The sequence below is a fragment of the Vanessa atalanta genome, chromosome 30 (genome assembly GCF_905147765.1).
Source record: "Vanessa atalanta chromosome 30, ilVanAtal1.2, whole genome shotgun sequence".
Taxonomy (NCBI): domain Eukaryota; kingdom Metazoa; phylum Arthropoda; class Insecta; order Lepidoptera; family Nymphalidae; genus Vanessa; species Vanessa atalanta.
The window spans coordinates 5,071,347-5,098,481 of NC_061900.1; the positions used below are offsets into that span (position 1 = coordinate 5,071,347).

Below are 27,135 nucleotides of genomic sequence, written 5' to 3' on the forward strand. Positions count from 1 at the left end.
TATTTAATTCCCGATCACTATATACATGTTCCTCTTATTAAATTTAAACTCATTTATTAATATTTTCATTAAAATAATTTGGTTGCTAACACTGAGGGATACCGGTTATCAGTTAGAGTGTACTTACATTATATGATAATAATTAGAAGTCGTTTTATATTCCACAGTCATTAACACACTTTTCTAAACATAACACTGATTTAAAAAATTCACAATTTCCGTATTGGCATAATGGCCAAGGATTTAGCGCGTTTTAATTAAAAAAAAAAAATGTAATTTCAAAATTGACAGCCTAGTTGTAATTTTTTTGCATCTGTGTCATTTGACTTTTAAGCGAATGAAAAATATATTAATCTAATAACAAAATTAACAACAAACATTTAATTTAAGGGATATATTTTAATTACTTCGACTGATCAATGAATCGCCTAATTGACAAGCACAACACCATACGTAGGTTAGTAGTATATTTTCTAATGCTGTATATAAAACATAATTTAGGGACTTATGAAAGATTTAAAAAAAAGTACCATAGACAAAAATACGACATTCGATATGTGGATTAAAGTTTTTTGCTCTTGCCATAAATTGCAAATTCCGTTAAAAAAAAAATCACCTTTATTTTTTTTTATACAATGTACTTTGTGTAATAATAATCTCATAAATATTTAAACAACAACGCTTCAGTGACATTTGAAAAAACGTCTTTCATAAGTCTCGACACTTTAAAAATTAATTATTTAAGAATATCGCTTAAAAATATCTTTTTCATATATTTATTTATAATAATTATGTCACATCCATATAAATGAATTTATTAATAATTACATAGTAATAATTAATATTAAGCAATAAAATGTGTTAGTGATAAAGCTATTTAGAATAAAATATACTTAATTTTATTTTATCCTTTTTTATAATCAAATTGTAAATTATAATTAAATGCAATAATAATTCTAGCATGGAATCGGAAGCAATATACAAACACATCACTAATTTATCGATAAATTTTAAGATGCAAACTTATTTTATTTTTTTAATCTTAGCAATGGATGCTACGAGTGCGTTTTGTAATCGATTTTTTATAACAATTACAAATCGATGAACATTTTATAAATAACTTTATTAAAGCAAGCTTTTATTTAATGTATGTAGTTAACGAAATCAAATTTTATGTATATTCGTTTTTATTGCCTGCAACAAGTTGGTGCAAAATTTCAGCTCGATCGATCGTGGAAGCGTTTTAAAAGTCAATCGCGATTTGACGCATGCATTTATGAAACGCTACATAAGCTTAAAAAATATATACGGCTATATTATTACCAGAGGTATATTTAATTTATTGAAAATATTATTTATTGTTATCATTGTGAACACTATTAATAATTATTAGTATTCTTATTTTTTTTCTTCAAGCTAATGAATAATTATTTAATCTGTTATCGTATTTTTTTCGCGGGAAAACGTTGTATTGTATTAAACGTCACTGCCATAATAATCGTTATTTTTTTTTTCTTTTTATTAAATTTTATATTCGAAATTTTGTAATCGGCGATATTTATCTAGTAATATACAATTGTCAAATAACTTTTTTCCTTTTAAATTCTCAAAAAGAATATTATTTTAGTGAACTGCAAGTTTTTTTAACGTTATGTGGCGATGGTATATTACTGACGTACCTGTTTTTTTTTTTTGTAATTAGGAGTAATTTTTTTAGAGAAAAAGAAAGATAAAATTAAACTCTAGTTTAAAAATTGTAAAAATTTGATTGGCTGTAGAAAACGCCTTTTTGAAAATGAATGTTTTTCAGAAAAACACCGATCTTGTAAGTAGCTAATAAACATGTAACTTTAATACAAAATAATTCTGAAGTTTTTATTTTTACCTCGTTTTCCTGAACTGATTATTATCTGTAATATTATTAGAACTGTAAACAGTGTACACAGATCTACAATAACATATAGATTTTATTTTTATTTAATTATTTAGTATGAGAAATATCCTAGCATTTCGTTTCGAGTTGTTGGCTCAGTTAATGGTAGCAAATGTCTGAGGAAACCATCAGCACCATTAGTAAGAGGGTGAAATTGTTACTTCCACGTCTCGAAAAATCTCTACTCCAAGAAAAAAACACATTTCATAAAAAGTAATACAGATAGACACGATTTTGATTTTTGTGGCGTTACAAATAAAATACACGAAATTTACAATATACGAAGCTGACCAAATACTTGCTGACCAAATGTTGGACAATTAACAGAAAATATACTAAAGCTGACCGATGAAGCTTCCCAATCAATTACTACAGAGGAATGGCAAAAACAATGTAAACATGTTCATAATACTGAAGATATATGTTACCAAACAGAAGTAAAGAAAGAACGTAGAAGATGAAATTGAAAAAAATATTATACAAGTAAACGATGACTCGAATACTTCGACTCAATGATACTGAGTCTGATAGTACTCTTGATTATTTGTTCTCTCCTGATGATGTCCATTTAGATCATTCTTATTCTAAATAAAAGCTTTGACCAATCCGTACTTGTTTTTATTTTGGTACAGATATCATTATATGTATAACACGCCACCCCACGAGACGGCATAACGTTTTTTTTCTTACGCCACGATTTCCGCCAATTAACTCCATGTATCTGCGTAAAAATATATTGACAACAATTTTATGTATATCCACAGTAAGTTTTATCTGGTAACGAAGAAGCGGATCGATTGGCAAAGCTTCATGTCATACTATTGGAGATTTTTATAATATATAACCACACTATAACGAAGTTTTTTCAAAATTCAAAATTATTTATGCTAAAATTTGAAACGAATACTTTAATGAGAGATCGCTTGATAAGGGGATTTGGTATAGGACAATTCAATCCGAGCCTCCTCGGATACCGTGGTTTATAATCTATTGAAAAAAGTGACACTCCCAACTGTGAAGTATGTGGTGTATTAAAAGATGTCTCACACTTGTTATCGGCAAGTGTCCGTAACCACAGTTTGAGAGAAGCAATAAAATATGAACTAAATTTATTATTTTTTTAATATTGTTGCTTTTAATTCTATCCTTAGTAACCCTACAAGTATTTCAGCAATTAAAATCTATGAATTTGTTAGTGACTCTCTCAAACTGATTTAGTCATACTTTTTGAACTAATTTTAAATTAATTTAGAGTGTAACTAGAATAAAAAAAAAAACACTTTGATGAAATCAGTGATAATCATTGTATGTACGAGACGTAGGGATAAGCTCATGACGCCAAGTCTCCGACTCCGAAATAACAATAAATCCTCCTCGGGGCAAGGTATCAGTTTCGATAATAAAAAACCTTTATTTGTAAAATGACGTTTAAAAAGTGCTTGTATAAGCTTATAATAGGCTATTTGACTGGTTTTTAAAATCCATTTTATTTTATTTAGTAGAGGTTAAGGAACCCAGTAAGTTTTTTTTTTTATTTCTAGAACATATTTTCTGAAAAATATCAAATTAAAAATTCCATATTTAAATAGCGCGCGAAAACGCTACTTTGACAATATGGCGCTGCAATGGGGTCGGTGATACAGTAGGCAAACGAGGTTAACAAGCAAGTGACGTCATAATAAGCCCGACCAATCAGGAGCGTTTTGTGTCACGTGGCAAACGTTTAAAAAATGCAATTTTATTTATGGATTTTTGAATAAATTAACTATTATTTTCAACTTTCGTTAATAAATAACCGTTAATAATCTCATAATATATACTGATTACAATAACTGACGCTTTATTTTTCGCATTGTCAAATAGCCTATTTGAGTTGGTGATTACGTTATACGGATATATTTTATTAAATAAAAAATTGTTGCCATAAAAAAAAACCACAAAAATAACTTTAAATACGTATATTTCTTAATTTACAATTTACACATCTATACACTATATAAAAGGCCCCCAAATTCATCCCTCGACTGCATTGTTGTAAATTAAATAACATCCGCGACACATTCAAATCATAAAGAATAAATACAAAATTAAAACACGAACGCAGATTACCATGCAATGATTAATTGGACTTAATTAACCAAAATAAATACTAAAATATTAATCCCTTTAATATTCAACATATAAATACATAATTCTGGTATGTTACGAGCTAATATAATCGTGTGAGCATATAAAAGCATATTGCGCGCTCACTCGCACGTATAAAGCGTTCGCATCGTCAAAACTTCATTAGTAATCTGTAGTATTTTACTATTTTACCGATTTAGAAACGACACATTTCAGACAGTGGAAGTACCGTGGTGGTAGGTAACATCCACTCATCAGATATTCTACCACCGAACAATACTTGACATTGTTGTTCCGGTTTATAGTGAGTGGGCCAGTGTAACTACAGGTACAATAAACTTAACATCTTAGTTCCCAAGGTTGGTAACGCATTGGTTATCAGGGGATACATTATCTAGTCCACCTACCAAAACAATTAAAACAGCAAAATAGTCATATCTGTTGCATGGGAGTCCCCTTAAATAATAATTGTATCGTGTTTTAGTATTTGTTGTTAGCTGCAACAGCAATCATCTGTGAATATTTCAACTGTCTAACTAACACGGTTCATGATATACAACCCGGCAGACAGTCGAACAACAGCGGAGTCTTAGTAACAGGGTACCGTTTAACCCTGTGATTACGGAACCTTAAAACAACACGATATTGTGTTTCAGTCTAAATAATAAATAAAATTTGTTTCAATGGCCGAAGTGAAGATAAACAAACCATAAATTTACACATTACATGGGGTCTGCTATATTATGCACTGAATACTTGACTTTATACATCTTTAATAGTAAAACACCACTATCCCACTGATACCACGTCACTTCACAAAACCAACACTTAATTTAAGATCTCGACCGATGACTTCTATCAGCTCAAGGTCAAACTCGTTCAATTCTTCTACTATAATTCCACGTATATGTATATTTTATAATTACTAAGGCAACAGCAACAGCTTCATTTTGACTTAATGCGATTAACATTCTTGAGAATCACTTCGAGGCCCCCCTGAAATATCTCCCAGGGGGCCTTTATATTGCATGCATTTTTGGTATAAATAAGTCCATTACAAGTTATAAAATAGACTTTTAACACAGGGGGCCTCTGTTTCATTGTTTGTTTTTTTAAAATGATGTCTAAACTTCCTCTATTTCATAAACTTCTTCGTATAACACTTCAGGCTCGTCATCATTTGCGTACATCGCTATCTCCGAGCCTTCTACCTTCACTTCTTCGTACAACATGTCTCCATCTTGGTATACCTGCAACAAAGACATAAATAAAGCCATTATCATCAAGATTCTCTATTATAAAGTTGGTAGGCAGTCTGACAACTACACCACCCGATGGTAACTCATCAACACAATCCATAAATATCAGAAAAATGGAAAATAATACCAATTTCTTACATTGTCAGTATTCATACTCACTAACCCTTCAACAATACTGAATATAAATCAAATCAAATTCCTTTATAGAAGCATTACACTTACTTATTGATAGTCAAATGAAACACTACCGACGGTTCGGGAAAGAAAATACTCTGACAATGAATAACCCTAAAATATTCAATATAAAAAGATATAGCCAGACAGCGATCGTTTTATTCCCAACATGTCCTATCAACCATGAACTCAATTATTGTATAATAACATTTCGCACACAAGTGCTTTTAAACAATTTTTTTTAATTTGGCAACAGAGGCATTTTGAACGCTTTCCGGGATCCTATTGTAAAGCCATATACATTGCCCCACAAGAGTTACTGACTCTATGCAGTCGAGTAACAGAAGTAACAAGATTGTATTTGTTCCTTGTACCAAAGCTATGAGAATCACATTTTCTCATAAAATCATTAATATCTTTCCATACATGCATACACTTAGTAGTATATTAGCGCTATATTTTTACTTAGTTTTGGTGGTATAATATGTGTTGAATAACTTTAAGGGAGTTTCCCTGTACAAATTCAACATGCCCAAACCAAGTACATGCTTCCAAACTGTTATATGACAATGCTTACCTCTTGATAAACATCTCCTTGGTATATTTCCCCGTCAGTTTCATATTCTTTGAGCTCTGTCTTCACTTGAGGCTGGTAGATACCTTCCTCAATTTGTACTTCTACGTTCATCGCTGTAACAAATATATTATTTCATATATATTTGAATGTCATCAAAATTGCAGGCAGCATGGAGAAGTTGAAAGTGTTTACACATTCCGAGGGGTTGTTTTGAGCGTTTTGAGTTAAAAGAGCAAGGGAATAGAGTGCACAGTGTTTGTGCGAGGGTATGGAGTAATTGGTGCACTATATTTTCTGTACAAGTGGTTAGATGCCTTAAGATTGTATAGACACAGGTACAAACTGAGTATAACTGTACCACTATCATTTATGACGTTTTAAATCTTGACATTCAAATCCCTTTTTTTATAAATTCCATTTTTATACTTATATATTTGCATATTGTATTGAAGCCATGATGGCCCAGTGGCTTTACTTGGTGGTAGAGCTTGTGTGGGTAGGTACCACCTTATATCATATGGCCAAACAGGAGTACTCAGTATTGTTGTGTTCCAGTTTGAAGGGTGAGAGAGCCAGTGTAACTACAGACACAAGGGACATGACATCTTAGTTCCCGTGGTTGGTGGCGCATTGATGATGTAAGGAATGGTTAATATTTCTTACAGCGCCATTGTCTATGGGCACTGGTAACCACTTACCATCAGGTGGCTCACTTGCTCGTCCGTGCAAAACTGAAATCTTAACCAATGAGTTCAAAACAAGCTAAAAAGGGAGAGTCCACACCCAACAGTGAAACGTTAAACGGGGTTACTTTTACAGTACTATTAATATACCTTGTCTGTTTGTCTGTTTGGCTCGTCTGTTCCTGCTCTTGTAGGGCGCCGGCATCTTGAGGTGTACCGTTTTCACGTGGAGCTTCATGGAGTTGGATTGTGTGAAAAATTTCCCACATTGAGGGCATTCGTAGGGTTTAATGCCGGTGTGCACCTGGAAAAACAAGGAAGCCATTCATTTATGAATCAGTCAGATCACAATTCAAGACACAACTTGTATATATTAATTATGATTCCTTATATATTATATCATATGAGCCGAGATGGCCCAGTGGTTAGAACGCGTGCATCTTAACCGATGATTTCGGGTTCAAACCCAGGCAGGCACCACTGAATTTTCATGTGCTTAATTTGTGTTTATAATTCATCTCGTGCTCGGCGGTGAAGGAAAACATCGTGATGAAACCTGCATGTGTCTAATTTCAACGAAATTCTGCCACATGTGTATTCCACCAACCCGCATTGGAGCAGCGTGGTGGAATATGCTCCAAACCTTCTCCTCAAAGGGAGAGGAGGCCTTTAGCCCAGCAGTGGGAAAAAATTACAGGCTGCTAATGCTAATATATTATATCAAATAATCTTGAGAAAAGCTTAAGTTAATACTTAAATACGATAATGTAAGGAATGGTTATTTATTAATAAAATCTTTTATTGATTATAAAATGTATTCTATTATGAGTTACAACTCTTGAATATGTACATTAGTTTTGTGTATGTATGTACATTTTCAAGAATTGCGACTAAGATTATATTATTTCTCTTATACATATAAGAGAAAGGGAATCCAGACAGACAGGCACCGTAACGCGTTACGTAACGAAGCCACGTAAAAACAAAAAAGAGAGAGCGATAGAGAGAGAAAGAAAGAGGGGGAATAATACTTTATCCTTACGTCACGACTTTAAACATTTCAGTCTACTGTGAGCGTAAAAGAGCTTCAGTTCAATAGAAACTCACCCGGTCGTGTCGCAGCAGCGCCGCCTTGTTACTGAACGCTTTCGGACACTGCGGGCACTCGTACGGCCTCTCCCCGGTGTGCGTGCGCATGTGTATCTGTAAACAATTCATACAAATCAGCTTTGGTGTATATCTATTACTTCTTACAATAACAATTTTTATCATTTACTTTTAAATAGGAATAATGGCATATTCGCGAAGCCATTTTAGGCAAACCGGTATAAATCCTCATCCAATTAAGTACCTTGCATTTAATAGATCAATACGGCCCTTTACAGCATATAATATAAAATAATCGAAGATATTACGGATTTAAAATGCGGTCACATAGCGGTTTGTATTGTCTCATGACAAAAATTTTTACTAAATTTATTTCATTCGTTCTTAGTAGTATGTTCTAGTCAAATTAGTAAGAATATTAAAAAAAAAAAAAATTAAGTATTTAGTGTAGATATAAGCAACTTGGTGTAATAACTGTAATGCTTATATTTATCAAATTAGGATTATTATTATTATTAAAAAAAGCTGCTAAAGTTGTATATAAAGACATTCTGTAGTGTTTTAATAGTTTGATTTGATGACTAGACTAAGTCTTCGAAAACTATTCAGGATATCGATAGTATCGTTTTGATCAATACTATCGATACTATCGATAGCTCTCCGTGAGCTAATACTATTGATTACGGCAATACTATCGATAGTTTAGTTTAAAAGTAATGGTTCTTGCAATACTATCGATAATATTGACACATGACATTACTATCGATAGACTATCGATACTATCGCTAACACCTTAAATATCGATAGTCTATCGATAGTGGACTATCGATATACAACACTAATTAACATGAACGTTGTTCGCTAGAGCTGCTATAACAACTGGCTCTCTAGATCATTTTAAAAATTCAACTCAGGATTTGTGTGCTTTAGCGAAAACTCATCTGGATAAATCCTGGAACTCTGTTTGGAAAGTTTCATCAAAATCTAAAGGTAGATTTTACGCATCTCTACAACCAGACATCCCAAGGCGACCTTGGTTTTCACTTCACAGGCAAGCCAATCGTTGGATCACCACAACTATCTGCCGACTACGCCTTGGACATGCATGTACTCCCATACATCTATGTAAAATTAGAGTTAGATATCACTCTTTGTGTGAGTGTGGCCTAGACGAAGGTTCCCTACCCCATATACTGTTCTCTTGCCCCAAACTCCTCTATCCCGCATATGACGTTCTCCCTCCAAAAGTTCCTCGCCCTATTAATGTCGAATGTTTATTAATGTTTGTGTTTAGTCCATTTTGTAAATTTCTATGTAAATATATTGAACGTAATAAGATTAAGCTATAAATAGTTTTGTGATTGTTTTTCTGTGTTTAAATAGCAGTTTTTTTTTTTATCTAATTATTATTATTGTGTTGTTTTAGGTTGTGGGTTTTTTTAATTCCGTCTACTACTATTATGCCTTCAAAATTAAATTGATCCTGCAATCTCGACCGCACCAATCAATCTCTACCGTGTCTTCTCCATCGCACGTGACATTGGCGAAATAATCTGTGTCTTTTTGGCACAAATAAAAGCCAGAAAAAAAAAAAAAAAAAAAAAAAAAAAAAAAAAAAAAAAAAAAAAAAAAAAAAACATGAACGTTCTTGTCTATGCGTAGAGCATTATATTTCCAACGTATTGTATACTCACTTGCAAAAACAGAGGCATTGTGAAGTTCTTTGGACACTCCGTGCACTGGTAAGGCCTCTCACCCGTGTGCACCCGCTGGTGGTACCGAAGCGCAGCGTTCGACTGAAGATCGAAAAACATAAGATAAGGATAGATTAATTCATTACCATCACAAACAAAATCAGTATTTACAACTTTTATTGAAACAGAAAACACTTTTATTTTAAATTCTTATTGAAACGGTGGAGATACAGGAGGAGGCACCCTGGTGCATCCTTTTTACCGATGACATTGTTCTGGTTGGTGAGGATGGACATGATATCCAGAAAAGATTGGATGACTGGCAACAGAAACTGGAGAATATTGGCTTAAAAATCAGCAGAATGAAGACTGAATACATGTTCTACGATTTAGGTGGTCTCTCCGGTCCTGAAGCCATAGCGCTTGATGATAAAGATAAATACATAAAAGGAAGTTTGAAAGTGGCAGCGATAGCCGACAAGTTATCTGGAAGGCGGCTATCATGGTATGGGCATGTTATGGTAGAATGAGGAACATATAGTGAGGAAGGTCTTGAGCATGGACGTAGATGGATATAGAGGAAGGGGACGAATGAAAAGATGGATGGATTGTGTGAAAGACTTTATGGCTGGAAAGAATGTTACTCGTGAGCTGACGTCGACGACGACGAAGAAGACATGCTGACAATTGGGATAAGGGCAGGATGATGATTGAAACATACAGTTGAAGTCTAACTGTCAAAAAATCTATACAGTATATTCTAATCGAAGAAGGAATAAGGATAACAATAGTAATTAAGTGCAATAATGTTGTATTATAAATAAAGATATATTTATCAAGAACTGTTAGTAGTGTACAATATAGCCGAGCTATTAGCCTATTGAATGAAATTTGTAAATATTTGTTTGTTTAAATTAATTCTACAATTTCTTTTAATCATCCATACTTGCAAAAATACTTTACTGGACTTCCCCAACCCCATTGTAAAACCCACATTTTGTTTTTTTTTTTTTATGATATCATTATTAATGGGTCATCTGATGGTAAGTGGTCACCACCGCCCATAGACAATGGTGTTGTAAGAAATATTGACCATTCCTTACATCACCAATACGCCACCAACCTTGGGAACTAAGATGTTACGTCCCTTGTGCCTGTAGTTACACTGACTCTCACCCATCAAACCGGCACACAACAATACTGAGTACTGCTGTTTAGCGGTAGAATATCTGATGAGTGGGTGGTACGTACGCAGACAGGCAAACACAAAGAATTATACAATAAAGCGTTAAATGAATATGATTAACTCACTGCATATCTCTTGCCACAGACTTCACAGACGATATTCTTTATACTGTAATAACGCCTCCTCTCCGCAGCGTCACGCTCCTTCTTGATCTTCGGGTTCGTGTGTATTCTCTGATGTATGAGGCATGCCTTCTCCGACGCGAAGATCTTATCACACTGAAATATATAAATAACATACAATGTAGTATTACATAATAAAATATCATTTAACCTTATTTTTTGGGGATTTTAATTGCAATTTTGTCATTTCAAACACAAAACACGACTGTATTTTTAGATGTTGAAAAAGAGTAACTACTGAGTTTCTTGCTAGCTCTTCTCGGTAGAATCTACATTCCGAACCGGTGGTAGCTTTACTTAATACAGTTTGTTAAATGACGATTCAAAAGTGCTTGTAAAAGCCTAATTGAATAAAGTATATTTTGATTTTTTTTTGTTACTGCTCGTTGGTAGATTATATGATAGGTCGGTGATGAAATATTCTTTATGTACAGATATTGCCAGCCAAAGTACACACATACATTGAAAACCAGTTTATATTCATTCTTAATTTATTTAAAATCCAAAGTGCATATGACCACATGAATAAATTTATTTTGAATTCTGTCACCCGGCCCTAATATGACCAATAGTTATGGTAATCAGGATATAAACAATTAACAATGTTGTTTGATCCATATAGTAACTTTGCATATGTTTGGTAAACCTATGACGTTTTAGTGCAATTTTTCTGATTCTGTAGACAAATGTCAAAATGTTGATATGATTTTTGTTTTAGACTAAAATATACTTAGGCCCTTTTAGTGCTAGGACATTTAATTAATTTTGAATCATTATTTACACAGCAGGTGAGTTAATATAGATTCAACACATAACATCTTAAAATAAGGATCAAACATATTCAAGTACACGAAATACTAACATATCTTTATTATTTAAATATGTTTTGATGTTAGCACTAAAATGGATACGATCTAGACCAGTTGCATACATGACAATCTATTTTAATCAATCAAGAATTCATTTTATCCAAATATAATGATCACAACATAAGATAACAACAAGGAATATCTATTTTGGTCATATTTAAAACACTTATAACCAAAATTTACATTTATAATACCTTTAAATTCTTAACGTATTTAATTTTATATTTAACATGAACAATAAATCTAAGACATCTTACTTCTTTAGTAATTCATTTATTAGTTGAAGGAAACCAGTATTAAGCCTTGTTTATTATTTCTATACAACATTTTTAATGATAATTTAGCATATAGTTTTTATTTAATGTTATTCATATAGAATTATCGATAATAATAATAGAAGAGAATTATTGGGAGAATATTTCCCGTCCATTTGAAAAAAAAAAACAAACACTATCAATATGTAAAATTAGATACGTACTGTGTCGCACTTGTATTCATTTCTTTCGAGTTCAACTTTCTGAGTATGCTCTTTTTCTAAATGTTCTTTTAATGCCTCCTCTGTTGGAAATGTATCGCCACATTCACAGATAATATAATGTATACTAACGAACGAACAATAAAACATATTACTCATAGGGAATAAGGTAACGCCACAGATTACTAACTGATTACTTCGACTATCAAACGCAAAATGTTTGATGAGACCTTATTTTTCTATGCAGCAAGCGCCATGACAGTATCTGTGGGACGCTTCGGTAGTGACGTAATTGTGTTCCGATTAATTGTTTTCAATGTGACATTTAAAAAAATGGCAGTAGTGTTTATTTTTCAACTTCACTTTTAAAATAAATAATTAGCATATTTGTTTAAAAAAAAGTATTTAAGAGTTTTAAACATTGTATATATTTTTATCTAAAAGTGAGCGCATTTAAAGTTAATAATTATCATTTAGAAAAAAAAAAAACATAAAATAAAATATAAAGTTTTTATGAATAAAATATGTCATATTTTGGCAAATTAATAAGACTATCTAGTCGAACATAAAATCGATATTAATACAACTCGAAACATCAAATTCACAAAGTGACATGAGTCATTAAATAAAAGGAATAGGAAACGAATTAATATCGTTAAGTTGTTGAACATGTTGCCGATATAATCTGCGTTCATTTTAGAAAATTATAAGTTGATTGATAGAATAAATATTTATTTATATTTTCTAATTGACATGTATACTATTATTGTTTATTTTATTATATTTAAATGACATTATCTGTACCAATATAATAAATGTCAAACCGTTAAAATGAATTTGACGAAATTTGGTGTGAAGCAAACTTAAACCCCCAAAGTAGTAGTACTGACTGATTAAAATTTACTATTTTTTTCTAAGTTCTAAAACGCAAACGAAGCCATATACAAAAGCCAGCTAATTAAAAATTTTAACATTATATTTTGATTTCTGCAACAGTTTCTTGTTTCATTAGATGTTTTGCCTTACGCCAGTTATAAAATTCTTAAAATACTTTTAATCAGGATTATGTCGGAAACTCTTTGCCTATTGTAAGCAGATTCATTTATACTTTTACCTCTTATTGTAATAAAATATACATAAAAATAATAGTAGAAATATTGAACTAATTCAAAAAATATGACTTTTTTTTAGGTTAAATAGAAAATCAATTAAAATCAAAATATACTTTATTCAAGTATTCTTACAAGAACTTCTGAATCGTCATTTTACGGAACTATATTAGAATTTAGAAGTAAAGCTACCATCGGTTCGGAATGTAGATTCTATCGAGAAGTACCGGCGGGAAAGGTAGTAATTACTCTTTTCCAACAAATGACATGCATTATGTTAATTAAATAAAATTATTAAGTATAGCCTATTCAAATGGAATTATGAAAAAAGATAAACAAACCTTAGATTCATGTATTTTATACGATTCGCTAATAACTCGGCTATATTGTGCACTACTGAGTTTACGATTAATATATCTCTATTTATAATACTTAACTACTTATATCCACTTTAATTTTACTTCCAAAGTTCCGATAACAGTTGCGACATTCAAAATGTTTTCGCAAATCCACAGTGAATATCACAGATCAATCGAGCTCTCGACCGATGATGTCGCGTCAAATTGCTGTCAAATGTTGTTTATTTGACTTTTCTCCTCTCATGGTTGGGATAGACTATCCATACATATATTATATATCAGGTATATTAAAACAAACATTTCTATTAAGTATATACTTTTATTATTATTTATAGTCTGCCGTTACGTCTAGTTTATTCCGCCTGTTCCTGTACGGCGCCGGTAGTTTAAGGTGTACGGTGTTGATATGATACTTCATCGAATTGGACTGTGTGAAGGACTTATTGCAATGGGGGCAGCTGTAGGGCTTCACCCCCGTGTGGACCTGAAATTAATATAAAATATTAGAAATATGGCCTGTGTTCTCTAATATCATTATTACATTTAATATTTAAAAATAGCTTATTTCCAATTTTGTTAATATAGTTAAAGTTAAGTCGGTGGTCACCTAGTTGGTGGTGGGGCTTTGTGCAAGCCCGTCTGGGTAGGTACCACCCACTCATCAGATATTCTACCGACAAACTCAGTATTGTTGTGTTAGGGTTTGAAGGGTGAGTGAGCCAGTGTATCTACAGGCACTAGTTCCCGATTGGTGGCGCATTGTCAGGAATGGTTAATATTTCTTACAGCGCCATTGTCTATGGGCGGTGGTGACCACTTAGCATCAGGTGACCTCGCCTACCGATATCATAAAAAAGTCATATGCAAAAATCAATAATTTATAATTAATTACGTTTGGTAGGTCATTTATATAGATTAAAAATAACATCGGCCCTAATACGATGCCTTGAGGAACGCTCACATCATTTGGCTGACGAGTACTTGCTTTAATCTTCGAATTTATATGCGCTTGGCGTTTATGGGATTACCGTTGCATCTACAGTTCACCATGAAAGACCAGGGTGTGCAGGTGACCCCATAAACCAGCTAACTAAACATCGAAGACGTATGGCTAACAATTTCAAAGTAGCAAACCAAAATACCATAGATATGGTAGAATTAGATTCGAAATAGAATATATCGGGGATACTTTTTTATAATTTATACAGGTAGGCAGACTGACGAATGGTCCACATAATGTCCATCAGCAACCTTGGCCAACAAAACTGTTATGTAGTTAGTTGTAAGTATTGGTGTTTGGTGGTACTTACCAAGACCACCAAGTATCACTAAGTATCGTTAAAGAACCTACCTCTGTCCACCATCCACCAAGCGGTTTCGGGTCTAAAAGAGAAAAGTAGTTCGTGCCGAACAGTCGGACAGTAAAAACTCACCCTGTTGTGTCTGTTCAGAGCGGCTTTGTGCTTGAAAGCCTTTGGGCAGTTCTGACACTTGAACGGCCTCTCCCCTGTGTGTGTCCGTATGTGTATCTGTTACAAAATAATACATTACATAATAATTAAGTTGACGAAATTTATCAAATAATTCCACTTTATTGTTTATGACGACCTCCGTGGTCTAGTAGTGTGTATACCGGTTTTCATGGTCCGAGGTCCCGGGCTCGATTCCCGCTCGAGTCGACGTAGAAAAAGTTCATTAGTTTTCTATGTTGTCTCGGGTCTGGGTGTATGTGGTGCCGTCGTTACTTCTGATCTTCCATAACACAAGTGACTCAGGACTCAGGGACTCAGGTTGTTTATTTGTTTTACGTCTTGACTACTAAAGTCAGTCATAGAGAAAAGGCCAGGTAGACTATTTACCAGGGAGTTTCCTGCCCATCTCCCCCCTCTTACACGAAAACCAAGCCACGTGGGGTAACTAGTAACACTAATTATAGTTGAAATCAGTTTAGGCATTTATGTTTCTTTAAACTTTACTTAATTGCACAGCCTGTTAAGAGAGGCTACTTAAGTTTAACATGAACTGCTGACTGAATTGAATGTTTAGCTAGCTACGAGTGAGCGAGACAGAATAGAAAAGAGCGAGACAGTTGACATTATTGACATTTACGACTAAAGTCGGTTTAAGGACGATAATTTGACGGGATAACGTACTCGGACGCATCGGCCGATAGAGGGAGAGAGATAGATGCCGCTAGTGCCTCTCTATCGCTTGTTACGCGCTCTCGCTTGCACGCTCGGCTCAGACAGAACGGTACTCTTTCGTGACTCGGTTGCTTTTCGTGCATGCTGCCGGCGTTCATCGACTTAAACACGTCATCAAGTCTAAGTCAACAATCTTTTTTCAATATAGAAGTGTTTACATTTGCTTATTGATAGTCAAAAATCTACCACCGGTTCGGGATTTGGCACCTCGGACCTGAGAAGAACCGGCGAAAGAAACTCAGCGGGATATTTTTTTTTTTCCATTTTGCATGTACAATAATAATTATATTTTAGTTATTTGAAACAGCCGGGAGGCGATCGTTTTATTCCCAAGGTGTGCGGGTCATACGTATCTTGTTTCCAAATCTATATTAACGACACCCAACATCTTTTCCACGGTCCCCTTACCTGTAGCAGTTGCATTATGCTGAATTTCTTCGGACACTGCGTGCAGTGGTACGGCTTCTCGCCCGTGTGCGTTCGCTGGTGATACATCAGCGTGGCCTTGGACTGGTGAATGCAAAACGAATGATATCTCTATATCATGTTATAATTGTCAAGAAGAAAATCGACTTCTGAGAGACTTTTTCAACTATTTCCCACACAAATTAGTATTTGTAGTTGTAATGCTTCATATATTATTGCTTCGATAGTTCGAAGCAATAGTATATGGAGCATTACAAATGAATGAATTATATCGGACGTCTAGTTAAGGGAGGGGGTTCGACCAGGCCTGGTCAGCGGGCGTGCTATGCAGGCAGAGGTGAGGCTACTCACGATGCAGGTGAGGCCGCAGACCTCGCAGACGGCGCTGTCGTGCGCGCGCTTGGGCACGCGGCGGCGCACGGCGCGCTTGACGCCCAGGTGCACGCGCTCGCGGTGCACGCACAGCGAGCGCGCGCTCGTGAAGCTGCGCGCGCACTGCACACACACGCACGCACGCACGGGTCAAGTCGGGTCATCACATCAGACACTCAATCGTCTCCGAAGGAGGAAGTCAGAAGGTTTTTTTGGAACGAAGTTCTCTTACGCGTCTTACGATACTGAGTACTGAGTACGATAGTAGAGTGAGCTGGCAGAAATTGTCACGCGAGGAAAAAGAGTACCTAACACTTTTCCACACTATTTTATTTAAACTCATCTCTTTGTTTTCACGCGAGATTTTTAATAATAAATTGTATTCCTCGTGTCTTTATTTAATACTTAATAAATAGCGAAAACAACTTCGTTCCAACGGGGCGTCGCAAGACACCTCTCTTTTTATGTTTTACTGTGAGAAAAGTCATTTATGAACTGATATGAATATAATTATTGAATTTATATCCCTCCCATTCTCGTTTCGTGAAAGTAAAATTTAAACGCCGTATATTTTATTTATATGAGGAGTTCAATACGGCATAAGGGACTGTCATACAGTTTACCGTGATGGCATACGAAAGGCGAAAGTATCAGACAAGCACTCTGCTTGTCTGATACGCTTTCACGGCTATACTGAACCGAATTTGATATAATTTGCTATGAAGCAAACTTGAAAACCAAAGAAAGAGAACTTATACCTAAAACCTCCAACCTGTACCATGTAATATAATTTAGCCTTTCATTCATTCAAACATTCAGTCTAGACTTACCTCTTCACAATACAGGCTCTCATCTTCATGGTTGTCCTTCAAATGCTGTTTCAACGCATCCTCCGTTTCGAAACCATCACCACAATACTGACACGGCCTTGAAGTTAAAAAATCATAAGTCCGTTTATTTGGAGTAGGGTTTTCGTCGTTTCACACATGAATTAAGATACCGATTCGATATGTAAATTCCAACTTTATTACAGATATTAAACTATGCTAGTGGGTCGTCCGCGAAACTTCGTGTTTATTCAAAAGATTTTCTAGGAATTTCGTAACCCATGACAGGTTTTGTTTTGATTTCATTACACAGTAAACTGCACTCATCTACATTTGGCGCCAAAATTATGAAACCTTATTAATTATATGTAAAAAACAATTTACTTAAATTTTGTTTACGTTTTAATTTTTAGTAACACCAATCTCTAACCAGCTAGTTACTTTTTTCAAGGAACCTCTTTAATTTTCTGCACATCTACGGCTATATATCTACATCTAAATAGTATATAATTTCACACCTATATATTCTAATTAGATGTGTCTCATGTTAAAGATATCATTTAATGTTCTTTATTCGGATTTCAGCAAAGCGTTCGATGGATTCATTTAAACGCATTAATCATCAGTTATGGCGTTATAGTCTGGTTACATTTTATTTTACGTAAATCATATTTGAGCAGTAATGTCTCAATTTATTGTGTTAGGGGATTCTTGTCTAGACGCTACCTATCCCCAGTCATTTCAGGCGTTCCGCAAGGGTCTTACTCGGGACCACTATTTTTCAAGGTTTTCATTAATAACATTCAACAATATATAGTAATAAGGTCTGGTCTTATTTTGAATTACGTAAATCATATTTAAAGAGCAAGGCGTCAAGTGAAAACAGTTCTCAGTCATTTGAGGAGTACCGCTAGGGTCTAATTTTGGACCATTTTTTTTTTATTGTTTTCATTACTGACATTTCATTAAATCTATACAATTTTCATGAGTACCATCAATTATTTTAAATACAATATCTCGCATGACTATCTCCACCAATTAGAGTGATAAAAATATAACGTCTCTTAATCTTGGCAAATTTAGAGCTTTGGCTGAACTAAAGGAAACTTTATCTACAACTACAGAATAACAACCAGACCTCTATTGGAAGTTACTAGAGTTCAGAAATTAAATAGCGCTTATCGACTTATAACCTCTTAAAGCATGGAGTTAATGCTCGTTGACTTCCAGGCAGGAGACAATACATACATATATAATTGTATTTACCTAACATGACTGTATTTTTAGATGTTGAAAAAGAGTAACTACTGAGTTCCTTGCCGAACCGGTGGTAGCTTTACTTTAAATAGTTTGTTAAATGACGATTCAAAAGCGCTTGTAAAAGCCTACTTGAATAAATTATATTTTGATTTGATTTAAAATTTTGGCATAGATTTTTGGCAACCAGCGTCCAAGATATATTTAAATATGCTTCAAAAATCTACACGAAAATTTCAATACATTTTATATGCCTATGTTTTCTTGTATACTATGAACTCTTTATATGTCATAAGTAGACTCGAATTTTCAAGAGGAAACCTGTCTATGCCAGTTGAGAATCTGGCAAATGTTACACATATTGGAGTAGCGTGGCAACCTTCTCCTCAAACAGGACTGGTCGTATCCTAACAGTGATAAATCGGCAGTTACTACTTCGAGCATAATTTTATCACTCACCTGATATTCGCATCACAGATTTCATCCTTGGACAGCTTCAGGTGTCTCTTCATCGCCTTAACGGAATGAAACTTCGTACTGCAGTGCTCGCATTGAGAAGTTAAGCTCTCGGCGTTCTGCTAATAAAATAAACTAACATCATAAAGAGGTTAGTTTTAGGGTAGGCAGGCAGACTATCAAATCATTACTACAGACTTGGCGTCATGGATCTCCACGTAGTATGAAACAAAGTCGCTTCCCGTCTGTAACCTTGGATCTTTTAAACTGCACTACGCATTTTAATGCGGTTTTTATCAATGAACAGAGCAATTCAAGAGGAAGGTTTACATGTATAACACAAGCATGTTACAGTCGAGAGAAGCCGAGCATTTAAACTTTCCTAGCTGAAAAAAATTAAGATTATCCTTCAATCTAAAATTTGTATATAGACCGTTATTGTACCAGCGTGAAGCCTAACTATGTAATGTTTAGATGAATTAGTTCTCATCCGTTTAAGGAGTTGGTCTTCTAGTTATGGGTAGCTTATCAAGCTTCAGATTTTGAGGTCCTGTGATCAACTGGGTCTGGTTCAGAAGACCTGAGCCTGAACTCTCCCTAGCCGTGTCAGTTGGCAGCGTGGTACTGTGAGGGGGATCAGAGAGGCGTATTCACGATGCAGGTGAGGCCGCAGACCTCCCAACCACTACCCTATGTTGGGGTTCAAGCTAACGTAAGAACAAATTTCACCAAATTCAGTTCAGTGCAATTGCCGTGTACAGACAGACAGAGTTACTTACATGAACTTTCTTCTTATGCATTCTTAATCCAAATTCACCAATGAACGACTCGCCGCAGAGCTCACAGGCGTGGCTCGAAGGATGCTGGAGACGAATGTGGGTTAGATGGCTCGTGGACTTGCTGTGGACGTTGTCGAATCTTACGAACAGTTTTGACTCACTGAATGTATATCGTTTATAATGAAAAGAACTGGCAAGACTCTGTTGATTTTGTAGTAATTACTTTGGCTTACCACCACAGACCACCAAAGACGTCTGGTCAAAACTGGCTTAGCACAGAGGCAGAGAAAAACGTAAAGAATCAGTATAAAATACCTAATCTAATATTACAGACCTTTCTTTTATAGAATTTCTTAAAAGTTTTCCCTTTTTAAGTTTTTATACATTTAAAATATTAATTTATCTTGGTATCTACTACCGTCATTTATTCTACTGGCAAACAGCAATACTTAGGACTGTTTTGTTCTGGTTTAATGGAGTGAGCTAGTGTAACTACAGACACGAGAGACATAACATCTTAGTTCCTATAACGATGCAAGGATGTCGATCGTTTATAAAAAAAAGGCGAGAGGTTTCGTGTTACTCTCGGTTGGAACAAAGTAGCCTTATACATTTAATAACAGGCACAATAAAATTAAACAACAATGTGAATTGTAACAATAACCAAAAATGACTTAAAATAATATTGTGAGAAAGAGAGGGAAAGGTCATATGGGGGGGCGCGTGTAAAATAAACAACTTTTGGGACTTACGCGAATAGAGCTCCACAAATTTTGCATTCAAACATAAATCCTTTATGCCATTTCAAATGTTCCTTTGCCCTGTGACTGAAAAAAAAACATCTTAATACATTCGGTCGCTGCGAGAACGCGTCGTCAGTGACGAAAAGCTTTCATACAAATTATTTTGTGACAATGGTTGAGTAACGGATCATCCGATTTCAGATTGCCCTGTCTTTGTTTAACTTAACATTGTACGATATGTGTGAAAGAGACGTGATATCTAGATCGGTTCAACATTCACTTCATCTCTTTCCCACAGATGGGTTACTGTAAAGTTAAAGAGAGACAGGGCGAATATTTCACGTGTTTAATGTTATCGTACTTTGAATGCTTTGACCAAAACGATATTCGTAGTTTTTTCAGATGCGGTGAAAACGTACGAACATCGAATCGATGACATCTGATGTTCCGACGACATCCGAGTCTAGATTCGTTTCAATATATCGGACACATGCCTAAACTACAACGGACAAATATTATCATAATTCATTCGTGCAATCAAGAGATTACTTTTCGTCTCATCTCATCTTATTATTATTATTTAATAATTTTCATTCAATTAAAAACTATTATTTATTACGTAAAACGAGAAGAACTTCTGACAGACGTTCTATCCGTTCTCGCCGTAAATTTTTATGACTATATAGCATTTATTGAAACGGCAATTATTCTCCACGACGGCCTCTTAGGTCTAATGACTGGATACGATAAAGGTACGTAAGGAAATCCTGAGGTTTCTGGGTTCAAACCCCAAGAAATCCTTTTTCCGAACCGGTGGTATTGTTTAATTTGACCATCAATAAGTAAGTGTAATGCATCTATATTGAATAAAGGAATTTGAGTTTGAGTTTGAATTGAGTTTTGAGTTCAAGTCGGACAGATTTTATCAAGTATTACTATTGAAAAATTCTCAAGATCACCCCTAAGTCTGTAATCATCCTTGCTTCGGAAAGCACGTAACTGAACTGAACTGCACACTGAAGTCTTTCTGATCGTATCGAATTTTCCGTTCCATGGGATTACGAGAGTAGGGAAATAGAGAGTACCCCTGTGTTTGCGGACACATTCGTACACTATATGTCCTGCGTCTGGTCACCCAGGAGATTGGTCCCCTGACGTAAGTGGACATCATAATAAACTTACATGTTTCTCGAGACGTACTCGCACAGTTTGCACACGTATTTTTTTTCGTGCGTGTTGAGCACGTGCGCGCGGAGCGAGCGCGCGTCCGTCCAGCGGGACTTGCACACCTCACAGACGAAGTCTCCTCGCTCCTTTAATCAAAATACACTTTTTTCAAGATACCCTCAGCGCTATGCCGCCGAAGGACGAAATTCAATCTCTATGCGCACCGTCTTCCCACCGTTGGCATCGACGGGGATTTCTCTATACCACGGGAATTCCCCAAGACATTGAAGGCACATATGGAATGTTCCTGGCTCCGAAAGAGACGGGGTGGGCACTGATTTTTCAGTGTACCACAAGACCCCCCCCTCCCTCCACCCCAGTTATACGGAAATGCATATCACTCTAATGAATTTCAATAAATTCATTAGATTCAATAATAACTAATAAAATTGAATCGTTCTATAATTTATTAATAGACTTTGTGCCTATGACCAAACCGAAACTTAGTATTGATGTTTTGCACAAAGGACATAGAATCTTAGTTCCCAAGGTTTCTGACGCGTTGATGCAATGATTAATATTTGCTACAGTGCCATATTTAAGGGCTTCTACCTTTTTTATATTATAGGTGGGCGTACGAGCAAATGAGGCGCCTGATGGTAAGTAGTCACCACCTTCTTAATATATCCATATATTAAGAACTCTATATGGATATATTAAGAAGGTGGTGATTATTAAGAACTCGAGCCGAGATGGCCCAGTGGTTAGAACGCGTGCATCTTAACCGATGATTTCGGGTTCAAACCCAGGCAGGAACCACTGAATTTTCATGTGCTTAATTTGTGTTTATAATTCATCTCGTGCTCGGCGGTGAAGGAAAACATCGTGAGGAAACCTGCATGTGTCTAATTTCAACGAAATTCTGCCACATGTGTATTCCGCCAACCCGCATTGGAGCAGCGTGGTGAAATAAGCTCACAAACCTTCTCCTCAAAGGGAGAGGAGAACTTTAGGCCAGCAGTGGGAAAATTTACAGGCTGCTAATTCTAAAAAGTTAAGAACTCAATCCTTGAGAACTTAGATGTTATGTCCCTTGTGCCTGTAGACTTTGTCATTCAAAACCTATTATTAATTTAAAAGAATAAACTCACTGGATCATGTTTGGTCATGTGGTTCCTGTAAGTCGAGGCCATTATAAAACCTTTATAACAAAAATCGCACTTATAGAATGAATTAACGTAATTCGATGACGTTTTCCTCTCCTCGATCTCCAGGAGCTGTTCCTCCTTAGTCAATATATTGACTTCTATATCCTTCAACTCTGCATCATCATTGACATCGCTGTCGTGACCTTCAAAACTGACATCATTGAAGACCTCATCCTCAAACTTTATCAAATCGGCATTGATTTTCTCTTTTTTCTTCTTAACTTTCTTCTTCTTTGTTTCTGTTTCGTACTCCACTATTAGGGGGGATTCGATGACAATGCTCTCTTCCTTTATAACCGGTTCAGAGTATTCTGTGTTTTCCATGTTTATTGTTGGGTAGTTTGTTGATATAGTGTAAGGTAGTTTATACTGTTGGTTGATAGAACGTATGTCATTTGTTGTTAGCTGGAAATGAGTTCATAAAATTCAAGATAATTAAGATGAATTAGAAGAAAGAGAGACGTCATGAGACACCAGGGTGGTAAAGCTGTTTTCGCTGTATATTCTGTATTTAATAATAGACACGATGAAATATAAAAAACATTTGGGAATTATTGAATTATGAAATTATTGAAGTGTCAACTTGGTGGTAGAGCTTTGTGCAAGACCTGGGTAGGTGCACTCATCAGATATACCGACAAACAGCAGTACTTAATATTGTTGTTTGTGTAAATACATGCACAAGGGACATAACATCTTAGTTCCCATGGTTGACAGCGCATTGGAGATGTTAGTAATAGTTAATATTTCTTACAATGTCATTGTCTATGGGAGGTGATGATCATATAGCATCAGGTAGTCCATTCGCTCGTCCATGAATAAATGCGTTAAAAAAATATCTATAAATAAGTTTAATTTATTTTATATCAAACCATGACCAGTAGAAAGAGAGACTACTGTAAGCCATGTTAAAAACTTCATTCCAAAACATCGAGAAATGTTTTAAAATGACATTTTAGGATATAGCTGAGTTATTAGCAAAACTCTTGAAATACGTAAATCAAGGTTGGTTTCTCTTTATTCCTTCTTCCATTGGAATAGGCTATAAATAGTACCAGAATAGAAACTTACCTGTCTTTGAGATGCGTACGTAAGAATTGATCGAGTGTCGCAACATTTCTCCTTGAACGCCACATACTTGAGCAACAATGTGCTGCAATAGCTGCATACAAACTCCGGCAGACCATCTTCAGCTTTTAGTAACTGCAACATAAATTTATATTGGCAAAATTTGTAATTATGTCGACAAATAATAAAGTATTAATTTATTGATAAATTATACATAACAATTTTTTACTTTTTAAATAATATAGGCAGTAGGACACACAGATGTACCATCATATGGTAAGTGATTACCACCACTTAAGAACTAAGATGTTATGTCCCTTGCACCTCTAGTTATCCTGGCACACTCACACTACCAAACAGCATACAAAATACAATGTATTAAATACTTAAAGATACTTTTAAATGTTTAAATTATGATAACAAACACTAAATGAGCGATAAAAAGTGGACTTTTAAGCAACTTATATAAAGGATAATTCATTATTTATGTAAAATAATATATAAGTAATAAATAATACTATGTCCATATATATATGTTTATCCGCTCATAATGGTAAGGAAAGGAAAAAACGAGGATATTTTATCGCAAACATTTAGTTTAGTAACATATTTATTTTACAACAATTATCATATTTTAAATACCTTAATCAAATAATAAATATTAAACAAATGACTAACACATTAGTTTAATAAAACGATCTTCTAATAACAAAACTATGCAAAGTAAATAAAAATAAATGAACTCTAACCTGATCTCCAGTTATGTTTTTATAAGCTTCTATTAGATTATACTTGTATATATTGTACAATTTAACGTCGTCCGTAGCGAGACAAACTCGGCACACGAGTAAATCACACATTTTTCATATAGGAATTTACTTATTTATTAAAAAATCTTATTCAAAAACTTATAAACAAAGTTTTCAACGAATTTGACAGAATTTTATACAGAGCAAAAGTTTATAGAGTAAATAGTATACACAAGCGTCTCTGTACAATTTCTCGCCTTTGTTGGTCTTCATTACTCTAGTTATGCTAACACTTCGCAAATCGATTGTGAATTTTGAAGACCACACCCATATTTTTATAATATTAATTAAAAAAAATTTACTTCAAGTATAAATATTTAAATAATAAAATATTTTTGGTAGTGGATTATTCATATGATTTAATTTTTTATGAAAAATATACATTAAAATAAATTTAGTAAACGCTCTGGAGCCAGTTTATTGTGTAGTATGTAATCTGTGCTTCAGTGATAAAATCGATTATTTTCAATATATGGTATAATGCAATATAATATATTGTTTATTTATTTATGTAATCGTATATAATAATATTGTATATTTTATTTCATTTCATTAGAAAAGCATAATACTTGCCAGTATTGTAGTTGTCATAAAATGAACGCAGCTAAAATGTTTCATTTAGAGTTTAATAGGTAACAAATTAGAAACAAAAATTGATTTTGAAATGAACGTATCAAAAAGGAATGCAAAACATTTTGCAAAAACGATAGTATGATCTTTTTTGCATTGTTTGGCAGATTTTTAATATAATATATATTTTTAGAACCAGAAGTGGGAATTACTAAAAGAAAAAAAAAAAAAAAAAACTCTACAACAAGTACCTTTAATTTACAATAACAATCAATATACCACAAAAGAAAAAAAAAATATTTAATCTACAAGACAAATAACCATCAACACTACACAGTCAATATGATAATCACGATCCAATCTGTCTGCCGCCAAAAACTCCCGCCTTTTTTTTTTTTATAGTGTATTTGTTTGACATGACGCAGATGTCGCTCGGCTAAGATGTTTAATGTAATATAATTATTTAAGCACCAATCAATCTCTACCGTGTCTTCTCCATCGCACGTGACATTGGCGAAATAATCTGTGTCTTTTTGACACAAATAAAAGCAAAAAAAAAAAAAAAAAAAAAAAATTATTTATTTGTCATTTGACTGTTACATGTGTCCCAAACAACGAAAATTTATCTTTCGATTTCATACAAAAATGTACCTATTTCGTTTGATTTTTAAGTTTCAGGGCATAAATCTTTGAATAGTATACAGGGGAAAGCAGCTTTCGGTGTCTGTCCGTTTGTGCGGTAACTTCATTGAAGTTATAAATACTGAAGTTAATGTAGTTCTATAATTATTTAAATTTCAATTCAATTCTTTGTTTAACGGCTTTTAGTTGTGCCGACAGGTTGATTGACGTTAACGAAATTTGCCGTTTCTTACCATTTAAAAGTCTATAAAAGATAACACGGCTCATATTGACACAACAATAGCAATTTAAGTTACCCAAAGAAGCCGAGATGGCCGAGTGGTTAGACCGCGTGTATCTTAACCGACACTTATAAGTCAAATATGAAGTGATTATTTACGTTATTTAACGCGGCTTACAGTAGAATGAACTGGAAGAATTCGTCACGTAAGGTCGACCCACCCCACCCCAGGCGACTTTTGTCAAGTTTTATTTAAACTCTGTCTTTGTTATTGTTTTAATTCGCAAGGATTTTTGAATAACAATCGTATATCTTGTCTTTTCTTATCTCACTTATATACATTAACAGCCTGTAAATTTCCTACTGCTGGGCTAAGGGCTCCTCTCCCTTTGAGGAGAAGGTATGTAGCACTACGCTGCTCTAATACGGGTTGGTCGCATAATTTCGTTGAAATTAGTATAGTAGTAGTAATTAGGTTTCCTCACGATGTTTACTTTCACCGCCGAGCACGAGATGAATTATAAACACAAATTAAGCACGTGAAAATTCAGTGGTGCCTGCCTGGGTTTGAACCCGAAATCATCGGTTAAGATGCACGCGTTCTAACCACTGGGCCGTCTCGGCTCACTTAAATATTATCCATCATTGTTAAA

General features: G+C 34.5%; 1 protein-coding gene across 1 annotated transcript; it reads right to left on the minus strand.

Moving 5' to 3' along the window:
• Window positions 1-4,763: 4,763 nt before the first annotated feature.
• Window positions 4,764-25,263, minus strand: LOC125075431 (zinc finger protein 420-like). Its single transcript, XM_047687171.1, has 19 exons — window positions 24,991-25,263; window positions 24,245-24,376; window positions 23,117-23,578; window positions 21,981-22,111; window positions 20,808-20,882; window positions 20,056-20,176; window positions 19,280-19,398; window positions 17,567-17,663; window positions 16,716-16,859; window positions 16,347-16,448; window positions 15,168-15,263; window positions 14,071-14,218; window positions 12,270-12,496; window positions 10,866-11,018; window positions 9,555-9,656; window positions 7,861-7,956; window positions 6,904-7,057; window positions 6,071-6,183; window positions 4,764-5,310 (listed from the first exon to the last, which is right to left on the minus strand). The coding sequence occupies exons 1-19, from the start codon at window positions 25,099-25,101 to the stop codon at window positions 5,185-5,187; spliced, it is 2,709 nt and encodes a 902-aa protein (XP_047543127.1). The 5' UTR covers window positions 25,102-25,263; the 3' UTR covers window positions 4,764-5,184.
• Window positions 25,264-27,135: the final 1,872 nt, after the last annotated feature.

Excerpts from the sequence above, each read along its gene's own strand:
- LOC125075431 (XM_047687171.1), bottom strand. The coding sequence starts at position 25,101 with ATGTGTGATTTACTCGTGTGCCGAGTTTGTCTCGCTACGGACGACGTT. Across the intron at positions 22,112-23,116 it reads ACATGACCAAACATGATCCA|GAGCGAGGAGACTTCGTCTG; the intron begins GTGAGTTTATTC and ends TTTTGATTAAAG. Across the intron at positions 7,058-7,860 it reads CGCTGCTGCGACACGACCGG|GTGCACACCGGCATTAAACC; the intron begins GTGAGTTTCTAT and ends TTGTTTTTCCAG.